Here is a 27,734-nt window from a genome sequence, read left to right on the forward strand (position 1 = left end):
CCTGGTACAGGTTACAGGGAAAAGATAATGTGCAGCAACAGATTGATTTGAAAATTTAAGGATAAAAGTTTTGAACTTTACATGATGGTAACATAGAACTTATGAAAATGGCAAGGGCTGGTCTGATGTGCAAGCGGATTGTGACATTGGATGTAAGCAGTGCAATGATGGATTCGTTGGGGTATGTGTAGGGTGGATATTGGGAGACAATGGAAGAAAGCTTTGGAGAAGTTAAATGTGTAAGTGATAAAGGTGTTTCAATAGAGTTAAGGTGATGTTGCAGAAGTGGAAGTACACTGCCATTTTGATAGGGTACAGAGCTTCAAGCACACCTCAAGCTTGACCTGGGCACTAAGGACATGCATTGTCTTCTTCAGATATGCGGATAATTTTGTGACGAAGCATCATTTTTCAAATGGGAATGTCCCCATTCAGCGGTTTGTTTAGAATCAGAGAATGAAAGAGCTAAGCTATCACTCTAAGATGCCTAGAGATGTTATTCGACTTGGCTGTTTAATGAAACTAAGGTCCTTGCGGGGAGGTGCACTAGTGTAGTTTGGCAGGTGCAGGGCTTTAAACTAATTTGGGGGATGGGCACCAGCATCCGGAAGTAGAAAAGAAGAATAATGTGCATAAAGTGAGAGTGTTGTGCAGTACTAGAGAAGGGAACAGTACCATATTAGAAAGGAGCAGACTAAGAAGGACTGTGAGAAATTTGACAAAGACAGTTTACAATGCATGTATGTAAATGCACAAAGTATGGTAAATAAGGGTGATGAGTTACAAGCAGAAATAGCCATGTGGGAATATGATGTAGTGGGTAATAATAGAAATATGGTTTAAAACTGTTGAGAACTGGATGCTTAATAGTCAAGGATATAAATTGCTTAGAAAAGATAGGGAAGGAAATAAGGGAGGTTAGGTGACATTACTGATTAGGGAAGACACTGTAGTGTTGAAAAGAGATGTTATCAAGGGGACAAAGAGAGAATCCATTTGATTAGAAATGAGAAGAATGAGATCATGCTACTGGGGGTTTTCCAAAGGGCTGCAAATAATGAGAGATAAAGGGGCAAATGTGCAGGGAAATCACAAAGTTCTATAGAGTGGTACTGGGGCTTTAATTCCCCCAATATCGATTGGGATAGTGTTAGAATGAAGGTTGAGGAGGGGGAGGAATTTATGAACTGTGTTCAGGAGAACTTCCCAGACCAGTATGTTCTCAGTCCAAATAGAAAGGAAGCATTGCGAGCTTTGGTGCTGATGAATGAGTTGGGCCAAATGGACCAAGTGTCTGTGGGGGAACACTTGGATAAGAGTGATCATTGTCTAGAATCATAGAGGTCTACAGTACAGATAAAGACCCATCGAGTCTGTGCCGGTCAAAAAAGTACCTAAATATCCGAATCCCATTTTCCAGCACTAGGCCCATAGCCTTGTATGCCATGGCATCGCAAATTCACATCCAAATACTTCTTAAGTGTTGTGAGGGTTTCTGCCTCTATCACCCTTTCAGGCAGTGACTTGCAGATTCCCACCACCCTCTGTTGAAAAAATTCTTCCTCATATCTCCTCTAAACCTCCTGCCCCTTCCCTTAAATCTTTGCCCTTCCTGTTTACCCTATCTATGCCCCTCATAATTTTATACATCTCAATCATGTCCCCCCTCAATCTCCTCTGCTCCAGGGAAAATAACCCCAGTCTATCCAATCTCTCCTCACAACTAAAACTCTCCAGCCCAGGCAACATCCTGGTAAATCTCCTCTGCACTCTCTCTAGTGTAATCACATCCTTCCTATAATGAGGATTTCAGAACTGCACGCAATACTCTAGCTGTGGCCTAACCAGTTCTATTGAAGGGTCATGAGGACTCGAAACATCAACTGTACTCTTCTCCGCCGATGCTGCCAGACCTGCTGAGTTTTTCCAGGTATTTTTTATTTTTTAGCATTTTATACAGTTCCAGCATAACCTCCTTGCTCTTATATTCTATGCCTTGGCTAATAAAGGCAAGTATCCCAAATGCCTTCTTAACCACCTTATCTACCAGTCTCGCTGCCTTAAAGTATCAGTGGACATGCATACCAAGGTCCCTCTGATCCTTGGTCTTCCCAGGGTCCTACAATTCATCATGTATTCCTGTACCTTGTTTGTCCCTGCCCAAGTCACACGTATCAGGATTAAATTCCATTTGCCACTGATCAGTTAATCTGACCAGCCCGTCTATATCCTCCTATAATCTAAGGCTATCCTCCTCACTATTTACCACTCCACCAATTTTTGTGTATTATAAGGTTTAAACTACTAATGCATAAGAGCAAGGAACAATCTAAAATAGAAAGTCTAAACTGGAAGAGGACTAATTTCAAGATAGTGAGAAGGGATCTAGCCAGGGTAAAAGTAAACCACAGACTGACAGATGTAACAATGAGTGATCTTTAAGGAGGAGATACTTCAGGGACAGGCTAGCAATATTCCAGTAAAGGTGGTAGGTAGGGATTGATTTTGTCTATATTTTAAGAAAATGTTTGATAAAGTATAACATAAAAGGCTGGTTAGCAAAATTGAGCTAATGGAATAGGAGGATCAGTGCGCATTTGGATAAAAATTTGGCTTAGGGACACAAAGTACCCAGAGTTGGTAAATGGTTATTTTTCAGACAGGAGGGTGGTAGACAGTGGTGGTCCCTAAGGGTCAGTGCTAGGATTACTGTTTTATATAAATGACTTAGATATTGGAATAAAAAGTAAAATTTCAAAATTTGTTGATAATATCAAGCTTGGAGGAGTGGCAAACAGTGAGGATGATACTAATTGACTGCAAAGGACATAGGCTGGCAGAATGGACAGGCAAGTGGCAAATGGAATTTAATATGAGAAAATGTGAAATAATGCATTTTGCCAGAAAGGAGGCAATATAGACTTAAAGGCACCATTCTAAAGAGTGTGCAGGGATAGAAAGACCTGGGATGCATATGTATTGATCTTTGAAGGCTTCTGGACATATTGAGAGAGTAGTAAGCAAATGATATGGGATCTTGGTCTTCATAAATAAGGGATTGACTATAAAAGAAAGGAAGTTATGCTGAATCTTTATAAAGCTCTGGTTAGGTCACGACTAGAGTACTGTGTCCAATTCTGGTTGCCACATAATAGGAAAGATATGAGGGTCCTTGAGAGGGTGTAAAGGAGATTTACAACAATTATTACGTAGATGGGGGATTTTAGTTACAAGTTTAAGTTGAAGAAGCTGGGGTTGTTCTCCAAGGAGCAAAGGAGATTGAGAAGAGATTTGATATGGGGTGTACAAGATTATGACAGATTTGGATAATGTAGGCAAGGAAAATGTGTTCGCCTGAACTAATGGTACAAGGACTAGGGACACAGATGTAAAGTTTTTGGTAAGAAATGCATGGGGGAGGCGAGGAAGATTTTTTTTTCTGCAGCGATTGCTAATGACTTGTAACTCACTGCCCAGGAGGGTGGTGGAATCAGAGATGATCAATAATTTCAAAAGGAGATTGGATAGGCACTTGTAGGAAATAAACTTGTAGGGCTATGGGAATAGAACTGGCTGATTTGCTCTACAGTGCATGGACTCGATGGAGCAAATGGCTATCTTCTGTACCATAAATGACTCTATGATTCTTGAAAAGGTTGAACTGCTCAATGTTCACGAAGCAATGAGTTCATGTAAATCTCAACTTATTCCATTTTTTAGTCTAGAAAAAATGTTAGCAATGATGTTAATGTCTTTTACAAGTTAGAAATATGCATTGTACTGGGGAGGCAATAACTATCCTACCAGTTTTTGAAAGGAGCAGGTCTTCTTTTGCATGAGCATCAATTAAATATTAAATGGACTGAATCCCACCACTGAGTTTAGTGGCTGCTGAGCCACTTTCCATATTTGCGTTGTTAATGTACCTTTGAGTCATAAAATCTCCTTTGTCTTAAATATTTATTTTCACCCTGATCAAAAAAGATTTGTAAGAGAATTTTTTTCATAAGTATAAATGCCATGAAGTTCTTACAAATTTGAAAGAATTTACTTAGGGAGGGGGAAGAATAAACTTTTTCACTTGTAGCTGGAATTCTGAGGTTGAATTGAAGCATTTGTTCTATCTGACCTTCATTGGCTCAGATTACTATCTTGAAATCTAGCTTGAAGTCCCTCCAAATCTGTCTCCAGACTCGTTCGCAACCCAAGCCAATCATGTAGTCTATTCCACATGTGTTGCAACTAAAGAATATTTACAATATTTGTATGTCAGCTGTGGCTAAGTTGGCAGCACTCTCATCTCTGAAAGTTGTGGGTTCAAGCCCCACTCCAGGACTGAAACACAAAACTCAAAGTTGATCCTCCAGTGAAGTACTTAGGGAGTACTTCATTGTCAGAGGCACCATCTTTCAGATCAGATGTTAACTGAGGGCTCATCTGCCCTCTCAGGTTTGCGTAGAAGATCCTATGGCACTATTTTGAAGAAGAGCCGGGGAGTTATTCTCGGTGATCTGGCCAATATTTATCCCACAGTCAACATTACAAAAAAAAAGATCATCTGGTTATTGTCATTAACATTGCTGTTTGTAGGAGTATGATGTGCACAAATTAGCTGCCACATTTCCTACACTAAAACAGTGACTACGCTTCAAAACTTCATTGGCTGTCAAGCTCTTTGGGACATCCGGTGGCCACGGAAGACACCATGTATATGAAAGTCTTTTTAAAATTATATTTTGGCAGTGATCTTACATTTTCTGATAAAAGTTGTCAGCATTGGCTCAGTGATAGTATTCTTGCCTCTCAGTCAGAAAGTAGTGGGTTCAAGCTTCACTTCAGAGTCTCGAGCACATAATCTAGCTTGACACTTCAGAACAGTACAAAGGAGCCACATTGTCAAAAGTGCCTACTCAATTGGATATAAAAGATCCCTATTCAAAGAGAACAGAAATCCTCCTGGTATCCTGACCAATATTTATCCTTCAACTCACACCACGAAAACAGATTTTATGGTTTTCTTCTCATTGATGTTTGTGCATCCCTGCTGTGTTTAATTAGCTGCAGCATTTTGCTGAAATTACAACAGGACAATACAAGCATACTTCAAAAATAGTTCATTGGCTGTGAAGCACTTTGGGATGTCCTGAGGACATGAAAGAAACTATATAAATGCAAGTTATTTCTTTAAATGCCTGATCACTTTACATTCAACAACAAAGATTTGGTAGATGTTTGAAACAGAATTAACCTGTCACATTTGTTCCTTCACAAAATAATGAACATCAATTGGTGCTTCCTAATAACATGATACTTGGAGCAATCCAAATTTCACAATCACTGTGACTGTTACCTCTGTGGAAAACTTCCATTCTTTTGAATGTTGACAGCTATCAGGTGTGTGTAGTTAATATAATTATTTTAAAGGTAGTGTCTAGAAACTCGAGGCCATCTAAAATTCTGCTGCCATATCCTAACTTGCACCAAGTCCCATTTACCCATCAGCCCTGTGCTCACTGACCTACATTGGCTCTTGGTCTAGCAATGCCTTATTTTTAAAATTCTCATCCATGTTTTAAAACCCCTCCATGGCTTCACTCCTTCCTATCTTTGTAATCGCCTCCAACCCCCTGAGGTATCTGTGCTTTTCTAATTCTGGCCCCTTGCATATCTCTGGTTTACATCACCCTATCCTTGCTTGCTGTGTCTTCAGATGTCTAAGCCCTAAGCTCTGGTATCTTTGCGTAAACCTCTCTACTTCTTTCTTTTCTTTCAAGATGCTCCTTAAAATCAAGCCCTTTGATCAAGCTTTTGGTCATCGGTTCTAGTGTCTCCTTATGTGCCTTGTTATCAAATTTTGTTTGATCACACTCCTTTGAAGCACATTGGGACAGTTTACTTTGTTATAGGCCCAATACAAATGCAAGTTGTTGTTCTTGATGTTGCCCACTCTCCATTTCTATATAATAATCTTTATCAAAAGTGATCAAGTAAGCTTCAAAGTGCATCAGTAGGACAAGTGTCCTGTCATTCATTGTCACGAAAGCTAACAATAATTTCAACCAAATGAATTATGGATGTACCAGCCCGTTAAAAGTATGAAGAGAATTGTACAAAAAAAATCAAAAATACCATGGACATATTACGGTCATTGAAATTTGTGCCAACAATATCATTCTAAATAATTGTACCTTCCAGTATTATTACAAAAGGCATTGTACAACTAAGGATAATAAATAAATTTTCAATAAAATCTCAATTCTGCAGTCAGAGCCTTGCAGTATTAAACAACATGGAGTAGGCCCTTGGCCAGGATTTTCCGTGCCTGCTGGCATTGGGCGTGTTTGGTAGCAAGAACAGACAATATGGCGCGATCGGTTTCACGGCGGCGTGAAAACAGTTTGCGATTGTCTGCTCAGCCCGCCAATGGCGGGCCACATTTTCTGCCGTCAGATGTCAGGAACCTTCGTGATACATCAGCATATCATTATTAGGCCAGCCCACTGGCCTCAACAACCCCTGCTGGATCGTCCACCCACCGCCGATGTTTCACAACTGCACATAAGCGACGTGCACCTGGTGGACTGCACTCCGTTCAGGACTTCAATGTTTGTTTGCCTACCTTGCTTCGGTCAGCACTCACAGTCATCAGCGCCATGCTTCACAGACAACACAAAATTACTTTTAGGGGGGCTCACAGGTAGGTCCCTGCCTACCAGATCAGCCTATATTGGTGGCTTTTCAATGACTGTAGGACTAGGATTTGCTTGGGAAGGGAGAGAAGTGGCCTCAGGCAAAGGGAGAGGCTTCAGGGCGAGGACTGTACTGGGGAAGGAGGGTATCCCAGGCCATGTGTCAGAGCACATGTTGATCTGTGCAAGTGGCCTCAAGATGGCGAGTGCTGAGGAGGCAGTCTCCAGAGGAGGGGAAGCCAGAAGGACATGTGAGGTTATGTATGTGAGAGTGGGTGGTGATGACCCTTGAGCTGGCAGTGAGTGAAATGCAAGTGAATGTGTGATGGGCTTGAATGTGTGAGTTTAGAGTGATGAGATGGTTGCCATACCTTGGCTGCATGGATGAAATCATTCATCCTCTATTTGTAGTGGATGGCCAACCTCTTCTGTGCAGCATGGCATTGACCACCGCTGCCACTGCCTGCCATGCTGGATTGGTGATGCCGCTGCCCGTCCTGCAGCCAGAGCAGGGGTAGAGGACGTCATGGCGGGCCTCCATGGCATCCAAATGGCATTCCAGTCTCTCGTCATTAAATCTGGGGGCTGCAGTTTTTTGCCTTTCGTGGACATCTTCCCTGCAGTAGTCTTGGGCTGGAAGCACTGAGATGTGTGCACGTAGCTAGACTTCAAATATGAGGCCTGGCGTGATGAAGCAGCGAGGTGGTGGAGTGGCGCAAGAATGAGAGCCCACCCACCATGGAAACGGCATGTTTCCCAGGAATGCATAAGGAATATGACGGGTTTGAAATGAAACGGCGTGAAATCCCGCAATCACGGCCAGCGGGTGAAATGTCGTTTTACCCACCACTACCACACTTGGTGCAAATCTGGGATGATTTTGCCCCTTACTTCTTGAGAACGGTGCTGGTGTCATTTTACCTACTGATTAATTATTGATGTTTTCTTGAATGATTTTGAAAAACATCATGAAGTAGAAATAAATAGATATATTTAGCAGGTATATGGGAAAAAAAGGTGAGAAGTGGGGTTAACTTGATAGCTCTTTCAAAAAATCCATCCCATACACAATGGGACAAATGGTCTCCTTCTGTGTTGGATGATTCCAGGATCAGTAAACAGGAAGAACAGGTTAACATTTTTCTTCTGGACACTTCACCAGCAGTGTAAGTTAAAGATAAGAAAGCATCTTTAATGGGACTAAACTAAATAAAACAGAGAGAACAAAAGGTAAGAGTATGAAGAATTGTGATTTCTATCATGGAAGGGAGCTAATGGGTTAAATGGCCAGCAAGAGTTTTTGATATGTTGGAAAGCGATGAACTGAGACAGCTGATATACAAAGATCATCTCGGTGAGGCAATGAGAAACCATTCAAAGAGCATAAGGTAATAGAAAGATGCCCAAAAGGGACAGAACTGTAAATGAAGGAAATACTAAATGAAAATAGAAAATATCAGACATGAGAGCAAGTCCTCCAGATTTCAGCAAAAAACTGCAGATGCTGGAAATCCAAAACAAAAATACCTGGAAAAACTCAGCAGGTCTGACAGCATCTGCGGAGAGGAACACAGTTAACGTTTCGAGTCCGAATGACTTTTTCTCCAGATTTCAGTCAAGACAACACTTCAGGTGTAGATCCACACTCAAAGTATATTTGGGGGCAAAAAAGGCCTACAGTATCGTAGCCGATGAGGTTTAACCAAGGCATGATTATTGCTTATTGAAAACTTTTCCCAAAATCCCGCTATGATGGCTTGAAATATAGCCAGCAATGGCAATTTTTGGTAGTCTCTATGGAGTCTGAAAAAAAAATGGTCTTTTCATTACCTCGCAGTGGCAGCACGTTGCCCTGTTTGATGGAGGAGGCTGGCTGGCTTGACAATTCCCCCTGCTCGCTGCTGTTGCTGGTGATTTCCAATTGCCCTTCTGTTAGCCATCTCGCTGCTGCTCACTCCCGCTCACAGGAGAATAGCACTTAACATCAATGCGCGCTGGTCGGTGGAAAGAATTATCTAATAATTAACCAATCGCCTTTCCCTACAGAGGGTAAAATACCTGCCACATATACCCCGCAGCCCCTGCATTCAAGAAAATGGAGAAATTGGCTGTTGGTCTGAAGTTGCTAAAGTATGTGTTCAGACCAAAGGGCGGCAGGGTACCCTAGAGAAATTGGAGATATTGTTGCTTCAGTTTCCATTAAGATTGGTTGAACTGGAAAATCAAAGGTAGAGAGGTCAAATTAAGTGGCAAGACACGGGTAGGTCAGATCCACAGTTGGATAGAAGGTAGATGTTCAGCCAAACAAATAGCTGACCAGTGTTGATCTTTTCAATGTCCAGAGACTGCAATATGATCAGCAAACAACATGTTTTTTTTCTCTAGGTAATCTGCCCAAAATCAGCATGGCCAGCACCGAAATCAGGGAATTTTAAGTAAAAATTGAATTCAGCACAAATCGAGTTGCCAGAGTCTTTTGTACTAGTTTGAAAAGCATTGCGTGAGAAGCCAGCCCTGTCCACAAAGCTGACCATGTTCCATGAGAAGAATTAACCACCCTTAGGAATTTCCGCTCATTGCATTCATATGAGGCCTTTGAGGAGGTTCTAAAAATTACTGTGTCTACATTACATGGCCTGTGCAGCGATTCAAGAAAACGGCTCACCACCACCTTCTCAAGAGCAATTAGGGATGGGCAATAAATGCTGGCCTAGCCAATGATGCTAACATTCCATGAATGAATAAATATAAAAAAGCAGAGGAAGGACTGAGCAGAAAGGTGAATTTGAGCAGGTGAATCCAATGTCAGGTCAGATACAGAAAGAAAAATAGAGGGGATTGAGAGAAAGAGAGACAAGTAAGAAAAATATAATTTAAAGTTTAACATTTCTAAAACCTCCATCAGCAATTCATAACCTGAAGCAATGAGGCTCCACACTTATAATTGTTCACTTTCTGGGCAAGAGGGATTACTCACAATTATCACATCATTAACAGGGTGCTTATGCTAAACTTGGATTGTCGATGTCTGTGAGACAGATTTCAGAAAGCGGCAGAGGTGTTGGATGTTTTGCTTGAAATTCTGGAATAACCCTATTTGGGTAGATTTGTTGGGGGAGGGAAGCATTGCTCGAAGCAGTTGGTGCATACACTATGTGATGAATAACAAAAACTAGCTGTTGTAATTGGGAGCAGGCTCCAAAAGAAAAATGTCTCCTCGTTGAGCCTCAGAGAGTGCATGTAGGTTTTGGATTGAACAATTTTTCTTCATGTCGCATTCCACATAAAAAAAAGTATAGGGGAGCTTTCTTGCCACTACTATCAACAAATTAATTATTCTAAAGTGGCAAGTGATTTGTGAAAGCACAACATCCTGTGACAAATGCACCAATCTCTACACCTACTGGGTGTGACATAGTTTGCTATCCAAAGATCTCAATCTTGCATCTTACTGTGTGCAAAAGGGTTGCCTCTTTTTTTCTACAGAACAAAAATAACCTTATTTCAAAATCAGTTTTTTGTCTATGAAGTGCTTTGGCACATCCTGAGGACATGAAAGGCACTTTAGAAATGCAAATTCTTTATTCCTTCATGGCAGCCTATTAAAGTGCAACATTGTCAGCGGCCTGGCATTATCTTACTTATTATTATTACTTATTAGATTTTCATTAGAGAATGGCATTCATTAAGTTTGGAGCAAGAGAAATGACTGAAGGAAGAACTTCACTCAATGCTTTAATGGATAAATAGGCCATGTGCTATGGTAGTTTTTTTCATGGAATGTGGGTGCCACTAGCTAGGCCAGCATTTATTGCCCAACCGTAATTACCCTAGCTCAGTGGGCATGTAAGAGTCAAGATTGCTGTAGGTCTGGAGTCACATGCAGGCCAGACCAGATAAGGATGGCAGATTTCCTTCCTTAAAGGACATTAGTGATAGATTTTTCCTGACAATCAGCAAGTTTTTCGTTCGGTGTGCGGGCGCATGTCCGACGCACCTGAATGTAAAATAGTGCACGATGACATCGGGTGAGCTTCCTGACGTCATTGCGCGATATTTTGGTCAGCGGTCGTGTCCGGGTGCTGCACCCACGCCCGCCATTAATTAAGAGGCCACTTAAGGCTATTAAAAAGCCAATTGACGCTGATTTTTCATTGCCCGTGCAATTTTGCGCTCGTCGCACAGGCAAATGGGCAGACAGCCAACCAACAATTTCAAAAACCTCATCCCCAAATGGGATAAAAGGGGTCAGCAGCATTGCCAGTGTGAGTAGTGAGGAGTTTGCTGTTGGTGATTTTTGGTACTTGGTAGCTTCATTTCTGTTCAGAGATTCATTGTTTGCATTTCCAGGCTTCATTTCAGGACATATTGATGTCTCCAAAACCAGGATTCTTCCAGGTATCAGTAAGTGTTCTGTTACCCTGGTAATGGAGATTTTGGTCTCTGCTGGTGGCGCCTCCTCTGAGGAGGAAGAGAGGGACAAAAGGGAGAGGGGGCCATGTGTCCCAATGCAGCTTCCAGGGGAGGGACCTGTGGTAGGAGAGGTGCAGGCACAAGGGGCGCAGGGCCAACAGGATGTCCAAGGCGGAAGGGGCTGCAGAAGACAACACTATCCTGCTGTCAGGGTTTACAGGTGGCGATGCAACTACCTCAATATGTCTGAGGTGCAATGCCGAAGGAGGCTCCGCCTCTCAAGGGAGACAGTGACCTCCATTTGTCAGATGATTGGCCCTGAGATCAGCTCTGACTGTCTGGGTGCACACCCCACGCCAGTGGCTTTGAAGGTCACAGTAGCCCTCAACTTCTATGCCTCTGGCTCTTTCCAGGGGTCAGTGGGGGGTTTGTGTGGAGTCTCCCATTCAGCTGTCCACAAGCTGGTGACAAGCCCTGTTCAGGTAGGTCCTGACCTTTACTCTTTACTGCACTGGTGAGGCCAGCCAGGCTGAGTGAGCCAGGGGCTTTGCAGCATTTTCTGGGTTTCCCCACATCCAGGGTGCAATCGACTGCACACATGTGGCCATTAAGATGCCAGCGGGTCAGCCAGGCGCCTTTGTCAACAGGAAGGGGTTCCACTTGATGAACATGCAGATAGTGTGTGACCACAGGATGCAGATTCTGCAAGGTACCCTGGCAGCTCCCGTGATGTTTATATCCTGAGGCACTCCCAGGTATCGAGGCTCTTCAGTGCTCTAGCCCAACGGGATGGATATGGCCGCTGGGTAACAAAGGCTATCCATTGAAAAGGTGGCTCATGATGCCTCTCCGCCACCCAAGAACAGAGGCAGAGCAGCGTTACAATACGAGCCATGCCTCCACAAGGGCGGTGGTAGAAAGGACCATAGCGCTTCTCATGATGTGCTTCTGAGGCCTGGACTGTTCAGGAGGAGCAGTACAATACCCTGCAGAGCGGGTGTCACTGATAGTGATTGCATGCTGTGCTCTCCACAATCTGGCACTGGCAAGAGGGGACCCACTGGAGGCTGGCAAGAGGGACCCACTGGAGGGAGAGGATCTTGATGCAGTTGCACAGACCACAGATGATGAGTCCAGTAGTGAGCCAGAAAAAGGAGCACGGTGAGTAGAACGCTGAGGGCATGAAGGCAGAACTCGATAACCTCCAGGGAGGCAGGGAAACCTTGATCCAACGCTCCTTCAGCTAGGCTACCGAAGATCAGCTTCAACCACATGCCAGGGCTATCGCCATCTCAGATGGCTGAAGTGACCCTTTCATTTGCACCTGAAGTCCGCTTAATGCCTGTGCAATAAAGTATCTAGCCACTCGCGTCCAGCATTACATGCTGGCATACCCTGTACCAAAAGAAAAAATGTGAAGCATACTCAGGCCATCAGAACCAAAGCAAATTTAATGTTATTATCACGTTGAAATCATTATGACATTATATTTACTAGACTTGATGTCTACACTAGCATATATAAACCAAACATAAATAAAAAAATCACCTGTGAACTGTCCCTCTCATGCTCATGGTCCCTTAAATTTACGTTTCCGAGTGCTACATCTTGGCGCCCTCCCCTCGCTGGCATCAGCATTGGAGACAGCCTGCTGACTTCTCTGTCTGGTTGGTCTTGATGACCTTGACAATCGTCCTCTGGCCAGTTGAGCTTGCGGTGGCCCCGCTGTGGAGGGAGTGACCAGTGCCATGGCTGGCATCTCCCCAGTCATCGCAACCTCATCAGATGCCATGGTCACTGGCGGAGGAGCTGCTGCCATCATCCAAAGCACCCTGAGAGGAGCCCGCAGAGACAACAAGCAGCTCGTGTGCCAACGTGAGGTTGCTCTGGACCTCCTTGCTTACCATTGATGGACAGGCACCTAGCTGGGATACTGGGTGCCTCATCCATCTCTGACATTGGCACTGACCACCTGAGGTCATTGCCTCTGAAAGCTTGCAGGTCCAAGTGCAACCATGGCATGCAGACCCTCATGGATCGCCATCAGATCCTCCCTCACATCCCACTGCACATTCAGCATCTTCCACCTAATTGACAACTCCAGAGGCTTATCATCTGCCTTCAACTGACAATCATTCTCTTTCCCAGCAGTCCTCTGACTGTTGGCGCCCTGGGCATTCTCTGCTTCTGCCTGTACCTCAAACGAGTGCTGTCACCAATGTGCACTGACATTCTGGCTGCCAATCTAATGCCTACTAATGATCTAATGCTGGTATCTGTGCTGGTGCCTACTTCAGACAGCGGCTATGATGCAGGCGAAAGTTAAGCCTGGTAGTCCTCCGGCATCAGGGGGGCGCTTTGGGATCCAGAGTGCGAACGCCTGCTGGCAAACCTAAAAGGGAGAACAGGGACATGCCATTAGTTAAAGTCACCACAATGTCACTGTGCATGGCAGGTACAATGGAGATCTGCATCATAGTGCTATTGTCTTTCAATGATCAACGGGGACTCCAGGTTCAGGTTCCCATCAATGAAGAGACTACACTAGAATGGTTGCACAATCTGTAAGTCTCACCTCTGTGCTCTGTGCTCTTACCTTTGTTGGTTACCCCCACCTCTCCACACCCAGTTGCAGGGGGAGCATGCCAGCTCTTGAGCTCAAGGGCGTCCTATGCGAACCTAGTGAGCAGCAGCAGTTTGGATGGACCTCCACTTGTACACGCCCTCACTGCTTGGTTATGGCTCATCTTCTCCTGAAAGGACAGAGGAGCATTGATTAGTTCACTCTCTACCTGCAGTGTCATTGCAGCCTGGTCAACCCTACCTGAGGAACACGTTGCAAGGCACATCCAAGTCATGGCCCTTGAGCCGCAAGGCACTCTCCAAGCAGCCAGGGCTCACCCCTTTGGCCAGCTCTGGGTGGTGGACAGTTGACACTCAGACTCTAGCAACCCTGAGGTCCACACCTTAACAGTTCTACACACTGACCCATGCCAACATGACACTGAGTGCAGCAGGTCATTAAACCTCTTCCAGCACTGCATTCATGTGCGCTGCACCACATCATGGTTGCTCACCAGTGCTGCCACCTCCTCCCATGCCCACTTTGTGAGGTATGGTGGCCTCCTCCTCCCATCTCTGGGGACAAGGGTGTCCCTCCTGGCTGCCGCCTCCTCTAGCAGGACTGCAAGGCATTCATCCGAAAAGTGGGGGGCCGAGTGCCCTCCTGCCTGGCGTCTCCAGCCGCACTCGACTCCATCAAGATGATGCAGAACAGGCATCCTTCCATGGCCTGGGGCTGCCTGGGCCATTTTTAATGCAGCTGCTGGGTCGCCATTGGACCTGGTCCCTCTGCAGGGCTGCCTTTTGCTGCACTCACACAGGCAAGGAGGACCTGTAGGCCCACCTTAGGGTGCTGGTACCCTGGCCTGGTGTTTGGTGCTGCCTCCAGGCAGTTGGACTATCCCCATGTCAGCAAGTTGGAGACCAACTGGAAAAGTTAATGAGTCCCTTCATGAGCCTCATTGGCTGCCTGCCTCATGGGGTCAGGCAGACTTGACAGGCCCTGAAAATGTCTCCCTCAGAATGGTTGGTGTCGGGAACCATTTCAGGAAATTGACACACTGGCCAGCACCTTTATTTTCAGCAGCTGTCCACCTCCACTTCCAACTTCAGCAAGGCCTGAAAATCTTGCTCTGTGAATTTGAAGATTTCAATCGAATAAAGTTGACTATAACAAAATGTAGAGAGATACTCATTCTGGCTTTGAATTTCCTCTATATTTGCAGCTTACATATCCAAATACAGACAGTACCCCCACCAATGCAGAACATTGAGATATGTTTACGTTCTGACATACTCTTCCAAATGTTAATTAAAACCAAATCAACTGCCTTCTGATATTCTGAAGTATTCAAGTTGGCCTGTTCCCATCCCTGCACGCCCCCCACCCACTCCAAAAAAAGTGCATTTTTTTTCTTTCCTGACAATTGTACTCATTTTGGTCTGTATACCATTAGCTACTCAGTCTGTTAGGTCAGGTTGCATTCTTCAGGTGCTGACTAACTGAGGCCTTCCATGTCATTCACTCTAATTATTCTGTAAAAGCATTTCAGCAAATAATAAACAGACATCTGGTGTAATCATACCTTCCAGTGGGAAATAGGAGGAGGAACTGGTGGCACTCAGCAGTTGGCACTGATTGTGTGGGGAGAGGTTAAACGATGGGGAGGTATTCGAATGGCACTGTTCGCTTTATTGCCATGCATTCCTGACATTGCACAATCGTCTGAGAGTGCAGCTCCGTGAGTGCTAAGTGAAGTGAGTGCTCCAGACACTCGGCTCTTTGCTCTTTGAAAGATCAATCGGCCGATAGAAGAGTGGAAAGGTTAATGAACAGCGCTGTCAACTCCACTTTTTTGTGAGAAAGTTAGAATTTGGGGCGGGTGGGCGACTTTGCAAATGTTTTTTTTAGGACTTTAACAATGGAATCAGTGAGGATTCCTGAGTTTTATTTGTAACCTCCCCTCCCCACCCCCGATTGTAAAATTTTAATTGTAAACGATTTTCTAGTTTATGCCGCTTATGCTAAAATAAATGGTTAATTTTTTTTAGATGTTGCAAAGACCCATGATTTGTACAGGAGCACTGGGCTTAAGTCCTCCGAACTGATGCTGCTATTGGGTATTCTACACCTGCTGGGTGTCTGTCTGGCCATTTAGCATCGCCCTAGTGCAAAAAAGAGGGAGATCACAGATCATTTCTCAACTGTCATTCAGCTGCAGAACGAGCAGGAGGGCGAGGAAGTATTATGTATAATGCAGAACTGCCCTTTGTGGCAACTGTACACTGTGTGTCCTCACCCTCTTCCTTCCCCTCAGTCCAACTCGATACGCTATGAAAGCTGCATTTTCTGCGGGAGCTTTAGCAGTCGCTTCATTGGGGGAGGGTTAGAGTCTGGAAGCTCCTCCCCGACTGATCCCTCCTCATGTATGATCAGCACAGCTTCTTCAGTTCAGCTTTTTTTGCCACTTGTGTGGTGTGCTCCATTTCTTATTTACAGGCTGTGTGGAGTGTGCTGCTGGAACTAACTGCTTAAGCACGATGAGGGAGCAGCTTAAGGGGTAGGTAGAAGAGAAACTCATTCACCACCGTAACTCGCTCGACTGCAGTAACTTTCACTCGTAACAAAGCAGTGCAGCTTTTAATTTTACAGTGTTTATAATGTGATAGCTTTCCACTTCAGAATCGGAGCACAGGTTTCGGAATGCATGTAGCAGACAAGGTGCAGCCGCCTTGTGCAGGGAGCATTACAGGTGCTTTAAGTTGCACTCTGGAATCCTTGGATTCCGCTCCAGTTTTCAATTGAAAGGACAGACTTCCCTGGGAAGCAAAGATTATAGGTTGTTAAAATGACAGGTGAGGAAGCGGGGCGCAGCCGAGGTTGTGATCTCTCGTCGGCAAAGAATCCGTGTGTAGTTGCTTTGGTGCCGGATTAGTTAATGCCGCCTCGACCCGGCCTGGGATTGCTGGAGCAGAAGGAAGTTAAAAGGTCAACAAAGAAGTTTTGAACTCGAGATAGACCAGTGAGCAAGGATCGGGTGGGGACTGGTTTCTGTGAAGCAATGGCCCCTGGACAGAGGAATATAACCGTAAATGAACTCTGAATAAGATAAATCATTTTCTGTTTTAACTGTGCTACATTCCATTACTAACAAAGGTGTGAATTAACGCAGTTGAAACCTGTTTGATGAAAACCTCTCGTCTAAAAGGGCACCTTGAGCAGCACTTTTTTATGTGTGTACTGCCAACCTCACCCTCGATTCAGCCAGTCTTCCTTTTGTTTTCTGCCGCCTTCCCTTGGTTATCTATGCTGTTGTCCTTTCAAGTGGATTTGGGAGCCCAAAGAAGTGCTGACGGGGCATATCTGTGGAACGACTTCACACGGTGCTTGTGCCCCCTCTAGCTCACCATTAAGAACAGCCATCGAAAATGACAGAGAACGTGTAAAAGAAGAAGACTTGCCAGGCACCAGTCCTTGATTCTTGCCACCAGCCCCCACCCTTCCCCCGTTTGCTTGCTTGTGTAAATTGAGGGTCATCTCCTCTCTAACGCTGAAAAAAACGGCAATATTTGTTCAGGTCAAGGCAAATACCTGCAGCCTCCATGCAGTCTGCATACAAAGTAAGTCTGGGCCAGTAATCGGCAGAGAAGCTTGCTTTTTTATATTCAGTGATCCACTTGTTCTGAAAACTTATCCTGAGCTCCTTAGTACATTTTGGGAGCTGCCAGAGTGAAAAGGAACAAAGTCGACTGCTGTGTTTCTCCCCTTCTAAAGCTTCCCAGATTAGTTAATCTGCAATCAGGGAATGAAAAGGTCAAGCAGAAGAAATACTTGAAGATTTGGCTCTCATTATGCAAGAACACAGCTTTTATCTGTTCAGGTTTAGCTAATTCTATTCCTTTTTCCCTCTTTTCCTGTCTCTTTCTTTCAGCCACCAGACCCAGACTACCTGCTGGGATCACCCCAAGATGACGGAGCTTTATCAGTCACTAGGTAAGAAAGCCTTTGAGCACGCTGTGTTTTTGAATTTGAACAATGTTCCACCACAATTTAAAATGAATTACTTTGTTAAGAGGAAGCATTTGAGAAAAGAACCTGGGAATGCACTTGGAGACAGGCCATGATTTCAACTGTCTTGTAGTTAATAAGGTTAGCTGAAAGGATGGAAGTTTTTAAAATGGAAATGAAGGCATTCTAATCTCACTGCATTAGTTATAGAAATGATTAGTATTCTACAATTCCACAGGAATCTTTATTGCCATCTATTTTAGCAGTACAATTAAAGGCTGAATTTTTGCCAGATGTAATTAATAATAGTTACGAAAGCATTTCTTGTGAAAGCATATGCAATGCAAAGCAGCAGTTCACACTTTGCATTGCAGTGCAGTCTGCGTGTGGTCAATTATTGGCAGCACAAATTTCTAGGTCTCTTTGGATTTTTTTTTAAACCCAGACCATTATTTCCACGGGCCTCTGTTTACTGCTGGCATTGTGGTGTGCAATCCTCATTCACATCTTACACAGGCCTCTGCAGGTTTCGCTGGGAAAGTGTAAATACTTTAGATGGTTAGTCAGAGAAAGGGGGGGAGAATTTCAAATATCTTTTGTGTTATTCACTGTATTTAACTTAGGGTTGCATTAGTACTTTTATTTTAATATTGAATTAAGCTTACCTTCCTGTACTTTGTTGCTCAATCCTTTGAGCCAGTCTCTGCTTTTGTATGAATTTGTTTTGCCAATAATTAAAACTGAATTTTGTGGTATTAGACTAATACGTTACATTGTGGAGCAAACTCACGTTGGAATCTCCTTTATTTGCCATAATAACCGGATTCCCTTGTAGATAATTGGAACAAGGAGTCCCCAAAATTAGTTCTTAAATGTACAGCATGGCAATATTCTGGGAACAGGAATGAAGACACATACAGCACAAAAATAATAAAAGATACTTTGTGTGCTTTCATTCTTTGCAATGAAAAGATGAAATCCAAGTAAGAAAAGAAACATAAGTAGCCTCTGCAATATTTCAACAAAGACTTTCTCCTGAATAACTTCTCAAAGATAAGCGGGTAAACATATAATCAAGACTCCAGTATAATAGATGAATATTCTGGAACAATACAGAAGATTTCTGCTCATAGATAACGTGCACCCTTCTCATGTGCTAGTGAGGTTGACTTTTTCCCTATTAGAAAGTAATGTGACACAGTAGCATTCATTCTTGTCCAAATGCAATCAATAGTACAATGACCATTGATTTCAAATAAAATGTTTCAATCCACATGATTATATAAAGTCTATTTGAAAATATAAACTCTTTCCCTTTTTAATCCAGTGCCATCATGGGGAGCGAACAACTTGGTTATTGTTACAAGTCTGTTGTCTTGCATGGATGTGTAGTCCAACAGAAAGATGAATTTTTTTTTTCATTTTCATCCATTCACCAAGGTCCAGAGCTCAAACTGATTAAAATGCATGCTTCTCACTGTTTTCATGGCCATTTGCTTAATTTTACAGAACAAATTTCATTCAAATATACAACAACTGTAATATTTGACCTTAAAAATATTCAGAATTCCTTTTAACCTGCACCATTTTAATTGTTAAAAAATGAAAATAAATTTTAATTGGACCTGCAGATGAACTACCGAATAAAGGCAAGATTTTACATCCAGCTAACTTATTTTAAAATTAAATACTTTATTTCAGTCCAAATTAAAAATCTGGAGATTTGATGACCTCAGTCAATTAGCAGCCATTTGTGGTTAAAATGAGTAAAATTGAGAAATCCTGTGGTCTGCCAGCCCCAAAATAACATTTGTGAGATGAATTGCACTTTATATTTTAAAGCGTGGAACTCCTATTGAACGGTATAAGACCCATGAACTGCAATTGATTTAGTATGTAGCCTGTAACTGCTGTGAATGATTTACTCAGTGTTAGGAGAGGCTTATGTATATGCACATCCGTAAAATGGACATTTCTGGACAAAATGCCAGTTGACTGTAGAATAAAATTATCCTCTAAATGATTACTTTAGCATTTATGTACTGAAATTTTAGTAAACTGAGATAATCAATGAGTAAATGTACAGAGAACATGTAAAATTTGTAATTCCTACATACAGCACCACTGATCATCAGTGCAACATCATTGACAGTACACAACAGGAAAAGAAAGAGAGTTAATGGGGGACAAATGTCCTTCTAAACTTCACAATATATTCTATGAAAATAATAAGCAGACATGAATCTTTTAAGGCTGAAATCTGATTTTGGAATTAACTTGAACAGTTATAAATAAAATTTGACTTCAATAATATTGGAATTTTGTCATCATTCCCTTTACCCATTATTCTCCAAGATCCTGAAATTAGACCATCTGAGATTAGTGTGAGCAAGGTTTAATGGTTTGTATGAAATTCATTCCACCATCATTTTACTCGAGTTGCCAACTTGTTTGTTGCCTCAAATAAAATAGCAGGAAGTGCCTTAAGGCAAATTTGTGAAGTGTTTATATGCTCATAGCCAGTGGCATAATTTCAGGGCCATTTTTGATTTTGTGCATCATTGTTGTTCAGCCTATGTAGGTTCATGAAGCTATAGTTACAAAATAGCCATATAATGTTAAAAGATAATATTTTGTGAACTGAAATCTATACCTACTCAAATGGCTTAGAACGATACAAATTTACTTTTGAGACACTCCGCTGAAAACATTTTGTGTTTTTTTTCTATAGCCGACCTAAATAATGTAAGGTTCTCTGCATACAGAACAGCCATGAAGCTGCGAAGACTGCAGAAAGCACTTTGCCGTAAGTATGGGCTTCTCTTCTTTCTCTTCTATGCCAAGCAGCACAAAAGGCAATGCATTTCTTGGAACATTGGAACAGGAATAGGCCATTCAGCCCCTCAAGCCTGTTCTACCATTTGATGAGATCGTGGCTGAGCTGTGACCTAACTCCACATATCCACCTATACTCCATATCCCTTAGTTACTTTTGGTTAACAAAAATCTACCAATCTCTGATTAAAATTAACAATTGACCCAGCATCAACTGCGATTTGTCAAAGAGTTCCAAACTTCTACTACTCTTTTTAAACTTAAGTCCTGAGAGGCCTGACTCGTCATTTTTAGACATTGCTCCCCAGTCCTAGATTTCCCCAACCAGCAGAGATAGTTTCTCTCTATCTACCCTCTCTGTTGCCCTTAATATCTTGAAAAATTCAAACAAATGGCCCCTTAACTTTCTAAACTCCAAGGAATACAATTCCGGTTTGCATAATCTCTCTACACAATGCAGCCTTTGGTGTCCAGGTATCATTCTAGTAAATCTTCTCTGCATACGATCCAAGGCTAATGTATTGTTCCTAAGTGTGGTGTCCAGAACTGTTCACAATACCCCAGGTGTAGTCTAACCAGGATTTTGTGTAGCTGAAATGTGACTTCCAAGTCTACCAATTTTGCTTTCAGCAGATCATGTTCTGGGCTGTTTCCTTACAAAGATGTTTATGTGGCCAGATTGTTAGCCTGATTCACAGCCTATATCAGGAAAATGGGATAGAACCAATGGGGGAGGCATGGAGATGTCAGCACTCCCATTGGGTGCACAGAATGTCAACTCAGGACATAGAGACTGGAGTGCTGTTTGCCAAGGCAACAACATGGGGAAGGGGGTATTGGCTCCCTTCAAGTATCTCACTGCATGTCAACCAAGTATTCAGAGATTGAAACCCTTGTCTCTGCATTCTAAGCCTGTATGTGTGAAAATCCTCCCCTTCCGACTCAGACTCATGAAAGTTACCACTGAGTCAAGAGTCACTCCAAATATGATTATATACTGACAAATATTTCTTAAAAATATAAGAAGAAAATGTTGCAAATGCCCAGGTGGTCCATGTGCATCTGTAAAGACTAAACTATGGCTCATGTTTCCACAAGAGGCCCTTCGTCATTATCTATGGAGTCTAGATAAAGGGTTTCTATCTGAGATGTGGACAGAACAACTGCAATTTCCAGTGTTTACAGCTTTTTTTTTTTTTGCAAATATTTGTGCTGCTTCTGATCCACAGCACTTCTGATCTTACAACACTCATTAATCAATTTAATTTTCCAGCTGAATTGCAACAATTGTTCATCTATAAAGCTGTGGTACTCCACAGTTGCTACAAAAATTTTATCATGTTTCGGTGGGTTTTAAAAGCTGATTGAACAATAGTTTTGCTAATTGTAGTTTGGTTTGATTGTATTCTTTACAGTCGAGGTCAATATCAGGGAAGGACTTTTTTTTTGACCTTGCCAATTTTTCCCCCTCCTGAGTGCACTGATTCCTTGCAGGGAAACAGTTTCATGGACACTGGACGTCCTCCATTACCTTGAAATGGTCATTATTCATCAGCTTAGACAATGAGATGCGACAGTCTAGCTTCAACATGCTCAGGATTACACTATAGTGTGATACCCACTGTCAATAACTACATTGTCACAAGGACTAAATACGTGTTGTAGAAAGAGAGTAGCATTAAAGGGATTAAATACTTATATGTAATTAATCAATAAAGTTTAGCATAGCAGGTTGATGGAAGTACTCAGCAAGAAGATATTCTTGGACTATCTGTGTGTCACAGTTTTAGTTAAGAAAGTGAGGCAACCATCTACTTCACAAGCAACAAGCCCACAATGAGTTCTATACAGCTTCATGAATGAGAATGAAACATTGCATCATGAGCACCCACCCATGAAGTCCAAGTGTTCAGAGCATGCTTCACTTTTTGTGATAGTAATGAATTTCAGCTGAAGTTGGAAAGTAAAACATGCAGTGCAGTCACTTCATTACTATCCCATTAATTGTGAAAATGTGATCTTTATCTGCATTTTTGGATCATATAAATGATGCAAAAAATGTTACAGAATCCTGACCACGAAACATTTACATCCATGTTCTTTGTGGTATTAGAAGCTTCAAAGTCATTGCAAGTTAATGTTCTGGTTTAAAAAAAGATCAGTTTACCAAATAGATGTCATGTCAGTTTGGGTTGTGCATGTGTTCTCAAATAGTTGTGAATGTCTTTACAAAGTTTGGTCCATTTAGATTGAAGTTTTGCTTCTAATTAAACTACTTGAAAACTGCTTGAAGGAATCAATTGGTTATCATTGATTACTTTCCTCAAGGGGATCTCACTATTACTTGTTAGCCCATAGATAGAATTGTTGTGGTGCTGGTCGTACATTTCCAATTCCACAAGTAAATTGATATTAAGAGAACAGTGTTTCGCAGTCTCTTGTGGGAACGATTGTAACAAATGGTTTGTTGAATGCTGATGTCTGACAAGACATTCAACTTGATATAGTTAAGTTTGTGTTTGTCTACAAATTAATGTAGTTGACCTTTTGGAAAAGAAGGTTTGGAAAGGTGACTCAACTAATTAAATAAGAATGAGTTTCACTTGAAGTAGGTTGCTCCTAATTTATATCTATTAAAGGAACACAAAATAACCAATAACTTGGCAACAAAATACGTATCAGAATGACTTTTGCAAAGGCTTGCCCTTGATTTATGTGCATTGGAGGAACATGGATCATCTGGTTATTACACTGTGACATGTGTTAGCAGAGCAAGACTTACAGGTCAGTCAGGTTCACTGTTTTTCTGTACAAATATATTGCTGTTTCATTTTTTTTTACAGGCATGAATTAAATGTGCCACTTATTTTCTTAAGCCTGAGACATTTATTTTTTTTAACCTGCTGTTGTTGCAAATTTGTATAAGACTTTGGCTGTATTTCAAAACTTACTGACTGACTTACTTACTGACCTTATCGTACTGCTGTGTTCCGTGAGGAAACAGTTGATAAGCCTGAATTCTTGTTATTTATAGGGGCATTTCATTATGTTAGGGATTTTTTCAGGTAGGATGCGTTGTTCCTAAAACTGTTTTTATATTGAACTTCAGCTGCTGGTTCCTTTGCCTGACTGGCAGGTCGTAGAATAATAGAGCTCAGTGGGAGTTAATTCAACGCATCATGCTGGTACTGGTTCTTGAAAAAGGTATCCAATTAGTTCCACTGCCAAATTCTTTTCCCATAGCCCTGCACATTTTCCCCCTTCAAGTATTAATCCAGTTACCATTTGAAAGATATTGTTGAATCTGATTCCACTACTCTTTCAAGCAAATCATAACTTGCTGCATTAAAAAGGTAAATCTGAATTTGTTAAAGGAGTCAGGATACATGTTTTCCTGGGTTTGACCATTTCCTGTCAGCCTAACTGTGGCAATGAAAGATACAGCATAATTTTAGACATCATGAGGATGTGGTGTGGCATGCTGTCTCCACACACTCCCCGCCGCACCCCCCCCCCCCCCCCCCCCCCCCACCCCCCATACACATATACACACTGTTGTGATAAAAGTCCTGATGTAACTCAGTGTGGTTAATGTTTTGTGCATCTGCATCATGACAGAAATCAGTTTATTTTCAGAAAAAATGGTCATTTAAAGATTAATGCTTTGTGACTGTAGGCATAACCAGCGAAATAATCACATAATGATGTTACCAATCCCATCGTATTCATACCCATGTTTACAAGCCTGCTGAAATATATCGTAGAACACTTAAGCAGAACATAGGCAACAAATTTGTGACAGCAGGAACAAAAATGCTGACAAAATGCACCACAAGTTTCAAACTAAGTGAAAAAGCAATCTGTTGTGCTCGACGAATGCACACTTTATGAGAGGCAAAGTGGTGAGCTGAGGGTTGATCTGATCATAGAATTTCACAGCTTGGAGATGCAGTGCGATTTTGTTGCTGATTTTCATAAGGAAGAATTTTCCCTCCATCGGAAGGGGGGGGTGCAGGAGTGGGCGCGGGCAGGCATGCCTCCGATTGGCGCCCCTAATTGGGGGCACGTCGCCATTTTACGTGGGCAGGCCAATTAAGAGTGTGACATCCGCCAGGAAGCGCTATGTGCTCCCTGTGTGGGCGGGGGGGATTCCCTCAGCTGGGAGTGCATGCACACGAAAGAGCACACTACTCTCCTTGAGGCTAAGTTCTGCCACAGGGAGATCGGCGCCAAATTTAAAAATGGTCAAGGTACACAGACAAAGTTTCCCTGACGTGTCCCCTCAGGTGACACTGTCACATGAGCTGGGACATGTCGATGACTTTTAATCAAACATTTATTAAAATTTTAAAAACCCTCACGAAACCTCATCCCACCCGTGATTGAGGTTTCGTGCTTTATCGGAAGCCCACCCAGGCTCCCGGCCTGCCTGCCAACCTTAATGTTAGACAGGCAGGTCCACTAATTATTTCAATTACTTTTTAAATGACTCAATAGGCCGTTGACAGGTCGGCGGGCGCACAGCTGATTCGGCTATGTTCCCGCCGACCTGAAAATTGAGATGACGCGGGGTAAAGTTGGGAGTTCCGCCCGACGTCATCCTGCGCCATTTTAAATGTCGACGAGCGGGCCCCAACCCCTGCTCGCCGACCTAAAGATCCTGGCCATTGTTTGAATCTCTGGTCGGGCTTTATTACTGAGTTTCATAGTTTGTATCTGCACTGGTATTTTGTTACTTAAATACACAACCTATATCTGCAGTGGGATTTTGCTGCTGATATTCAGTCTGTATTTGAGTAGATCCTTGCTCTGAACTTTACAGTTTATGTCTATACTGTAGGTTCGTATGCTATTCAAGTGAAAAAAAGGGCTAGTGTGCTGATGCCTTCTGCTTCCCCCTCAAACATTACTTGTTTTATTGACGCATAAATTATTTCTGGTTGGCAACGTTGGGAATAGGATTGATGCTGAATAGTTTTATACTGCCTCATAATGTATTACAAGGTAGACACATACAGGATGATTTGCAGCAAAGTGATGCCATCTTAATGATTTGGCCAGTGGGAATTCTGTCAAATGATTGTTGTAAAAATTCAATGTAATTTTAACATGAGTTCTTTCCATTTCTCCACAGTGGATCTTCTCTCATTGCCAAGTGCTTGTGAGGCCTTTGACCAGCACAATCTAAAGCAAAATGATCAACTAATGGATATTTTGGAGATAATTAACTGCCTGACTTCAATCTATGATCGACTGGAACAGGAACACAGTAACCTTGTCAATGTGCCTCTCTGTGTGGACATGTGTCTTAACTGGCTCCTCAATGTCTATGACACGTATGTGTTGCATTGAACAGTATATCTAAATCAAACAGCACCAATACAGGAAGAAAGGGATATGGGAGGGTTTGGCAAGACTGATATATTTCTGGCAAACTCCCATGGGCAGAATTTTACTCCTGGTGGGCCCCACTGGCTTGGCGACGGGTGGGCAGCCGATCGCTGCTGCCGAAGTGGGCCTCGCCACCATGGCCAACTCGCTGATGGAAAAATTCTGGCCCATGTCTAAGGAGGCTATCTGGGCTACATGGTGTCTGTTGGCTTTTAAAGGTGCAGTGGCAGCTTCGGTCACCTTAACCTGAATAAGATTTTGCTCAACAACCATGTAGACCCAAAAAATGTTATTGAGAAAAACTCAGCTGTCTAATGTTTAGAGTTTTGTTATTTAAAACTTCATTGAATAATTAGAAGCTGCTGTCAAAAGATATAAAGGGATATTGACTTCAGGAGATAAGTGCTTGACAAACTTTTTCTTTTCAGACGTAAATGCAGTGACGTGTTTTGCATCAAAGCATTGCATCTCTTTCATGTGACATCATCCAATGCCCGCTCACTCCCCTCAGCAACTGCTAGCAAACAATTGTTGACAACCAGAAACTGGCTGTTGGATTACTCTCTCTTGGCTTGGAGGTGCCAAGCAGAGTGTTGAAGAAAAAGAGCATAAAATATTAGAGAAAATGGGAGAAACTTAATTGAAAAATAACCCCAAGGGGGAAAAAACTATGTTATCCAAATATATTAAAGGACAAAGGCAGGTACATGGAGTTAGGTTGCCATGATCTCATTCAATGGCAGAATGGGCTGGAGGGGCCTAATAGTTTGATCTTGTTACTATGTTCCTATGAAAAAAAATATTTTTCATCACTCTAACTCCAGTAGGTGTATTTGGACATTCCTAGTCATTTAAAGTAGAATCCTAGTTGCTTGATTATTCTTTCTCTCTAATTGTTTAATATTCCTATTATCAATTTAATATAAGCCCTTAATACATCAAAATTTACAGCACCGTTTGAAATTTAGAGGTGCATCTAGTTCCATAATTAATACTAAACAACTAAGTGTTACTGAGCAAAATAAGTTTATTCAGGACCATGATTTAATCTGTGAATAAAACCCTGTCCACAGTATTAAAATACATCCTTGCTCTTTCTGTTTTTAAAGACTTGGGGAGTAGATACACAAAAAAATTTTTAGAACAACAGACATGCAGCAGAAGACAATGCACAATCTTTGGCGTCAGCCATGCTTTCTACTGCTCACAGCTGAAAAAACAGTGTTAAGCGTGTCATTTAGCAGCAGCCATGTCCCTTTAAATGAAAAGCAAAATACTCATGGAAAGAACAGTGGGATGTTGGATTTCAATCTTTGTGTAAATTAAGAATTGTTTGGTTTTATCAATTCCAGGAGTTGATTGCCTACCCTGAAAGTCCTTATAATGGAGACACTGCATTCTGAGGGAGTGAGAAAACAGTAAATGTTGACAGTACATTATATGCTTGGCTGAGATACTGGCAATACCCACACAGTTATAAATTCAGATTTATCTCCAGTGTGCAGATGGTTTCATTGCATACTTCTTTATTGCAAATTCTCGTTGCAGGGCACAGTAACCATATTGCTTTGCCTGAGAGCTGAACTCCCAGAAAATAAGGTGGCCTGGAGTCGTCCATTTCTGGCATCCAGTCTGAGTTAATCCACTTCAAACCATTTGTTGAAACTAAATTAAATTTTAACTGAGTATTTTCTTACAAACAGGAGGTTAGGTAATTAGAATTTTTTTCTTTGAGTTTTCCCTTCTTTAGCTGCCCACTCCAGAAAGTGCTGTGTTTTATTCCACTGACATTACTAACGCACCCTAGCAGCAATTCAAGCGTAAGCCTGGATAGT

The 27,734-nt window shown here is 42.3% G+C and overlaps 1 protein-coding gene and 1 pseudogene across 2 annotated transcripts in view; both read left to right on the forward strand.

Moving 5' to 3' along the window:
• The window catches only part of dmd (dystrophin), a 1,748,406-nt gene that overhangs the window by 1,619,491 nt on the left and 101,181 nt on the right, over positions 1-27,734 (forward strand). Inside the window, exons 1-4 of one of the 2 annotated variants that reach the window (XM_041212035.1) lie at positions 16,080-16,225; positions 17,597-17,658; positions 20,405-20,479; positions 25,643-25,844. In XM_041212035.1, coding sequence (XP_041067969.1) covers positions 16,206-16,225; positions 17,597-17,658; positions 20,405-20,479; positions 25,643-25,844 — 359 coding nt within the window. In that variant the 5' untranslated portion in view covers positions 16,080-16,205. Of the gene's footprint in view, positions 1-16,079; positions 16,226-17,596; positions 17,659-20,404; positions 20,480-25,642; positions 25,845-27,734 lie in introns of those variants that run through there. The other variant, XM_041212034.1, reaches the window with a different exon arrangement.
• LOC121291001 lies at positions 8,361-8,492 on the forward strand (annotated as a pseudogene).

Source organism: Carcharodon carcharias, chromosome 18, assembly GCF_017639515.1.
Source record: "Carcharodon carcharias isolate sCarCar2 chromosome 18, sCarCar2.pri, whole genome shotgun sequence".
Lineage (NCBI taxonomy): Eukaryota > Metazoa > Chordata > Chondrichthyes > Lamniformes > Lamnidae > Carcharodon > Carcharodon carcharias.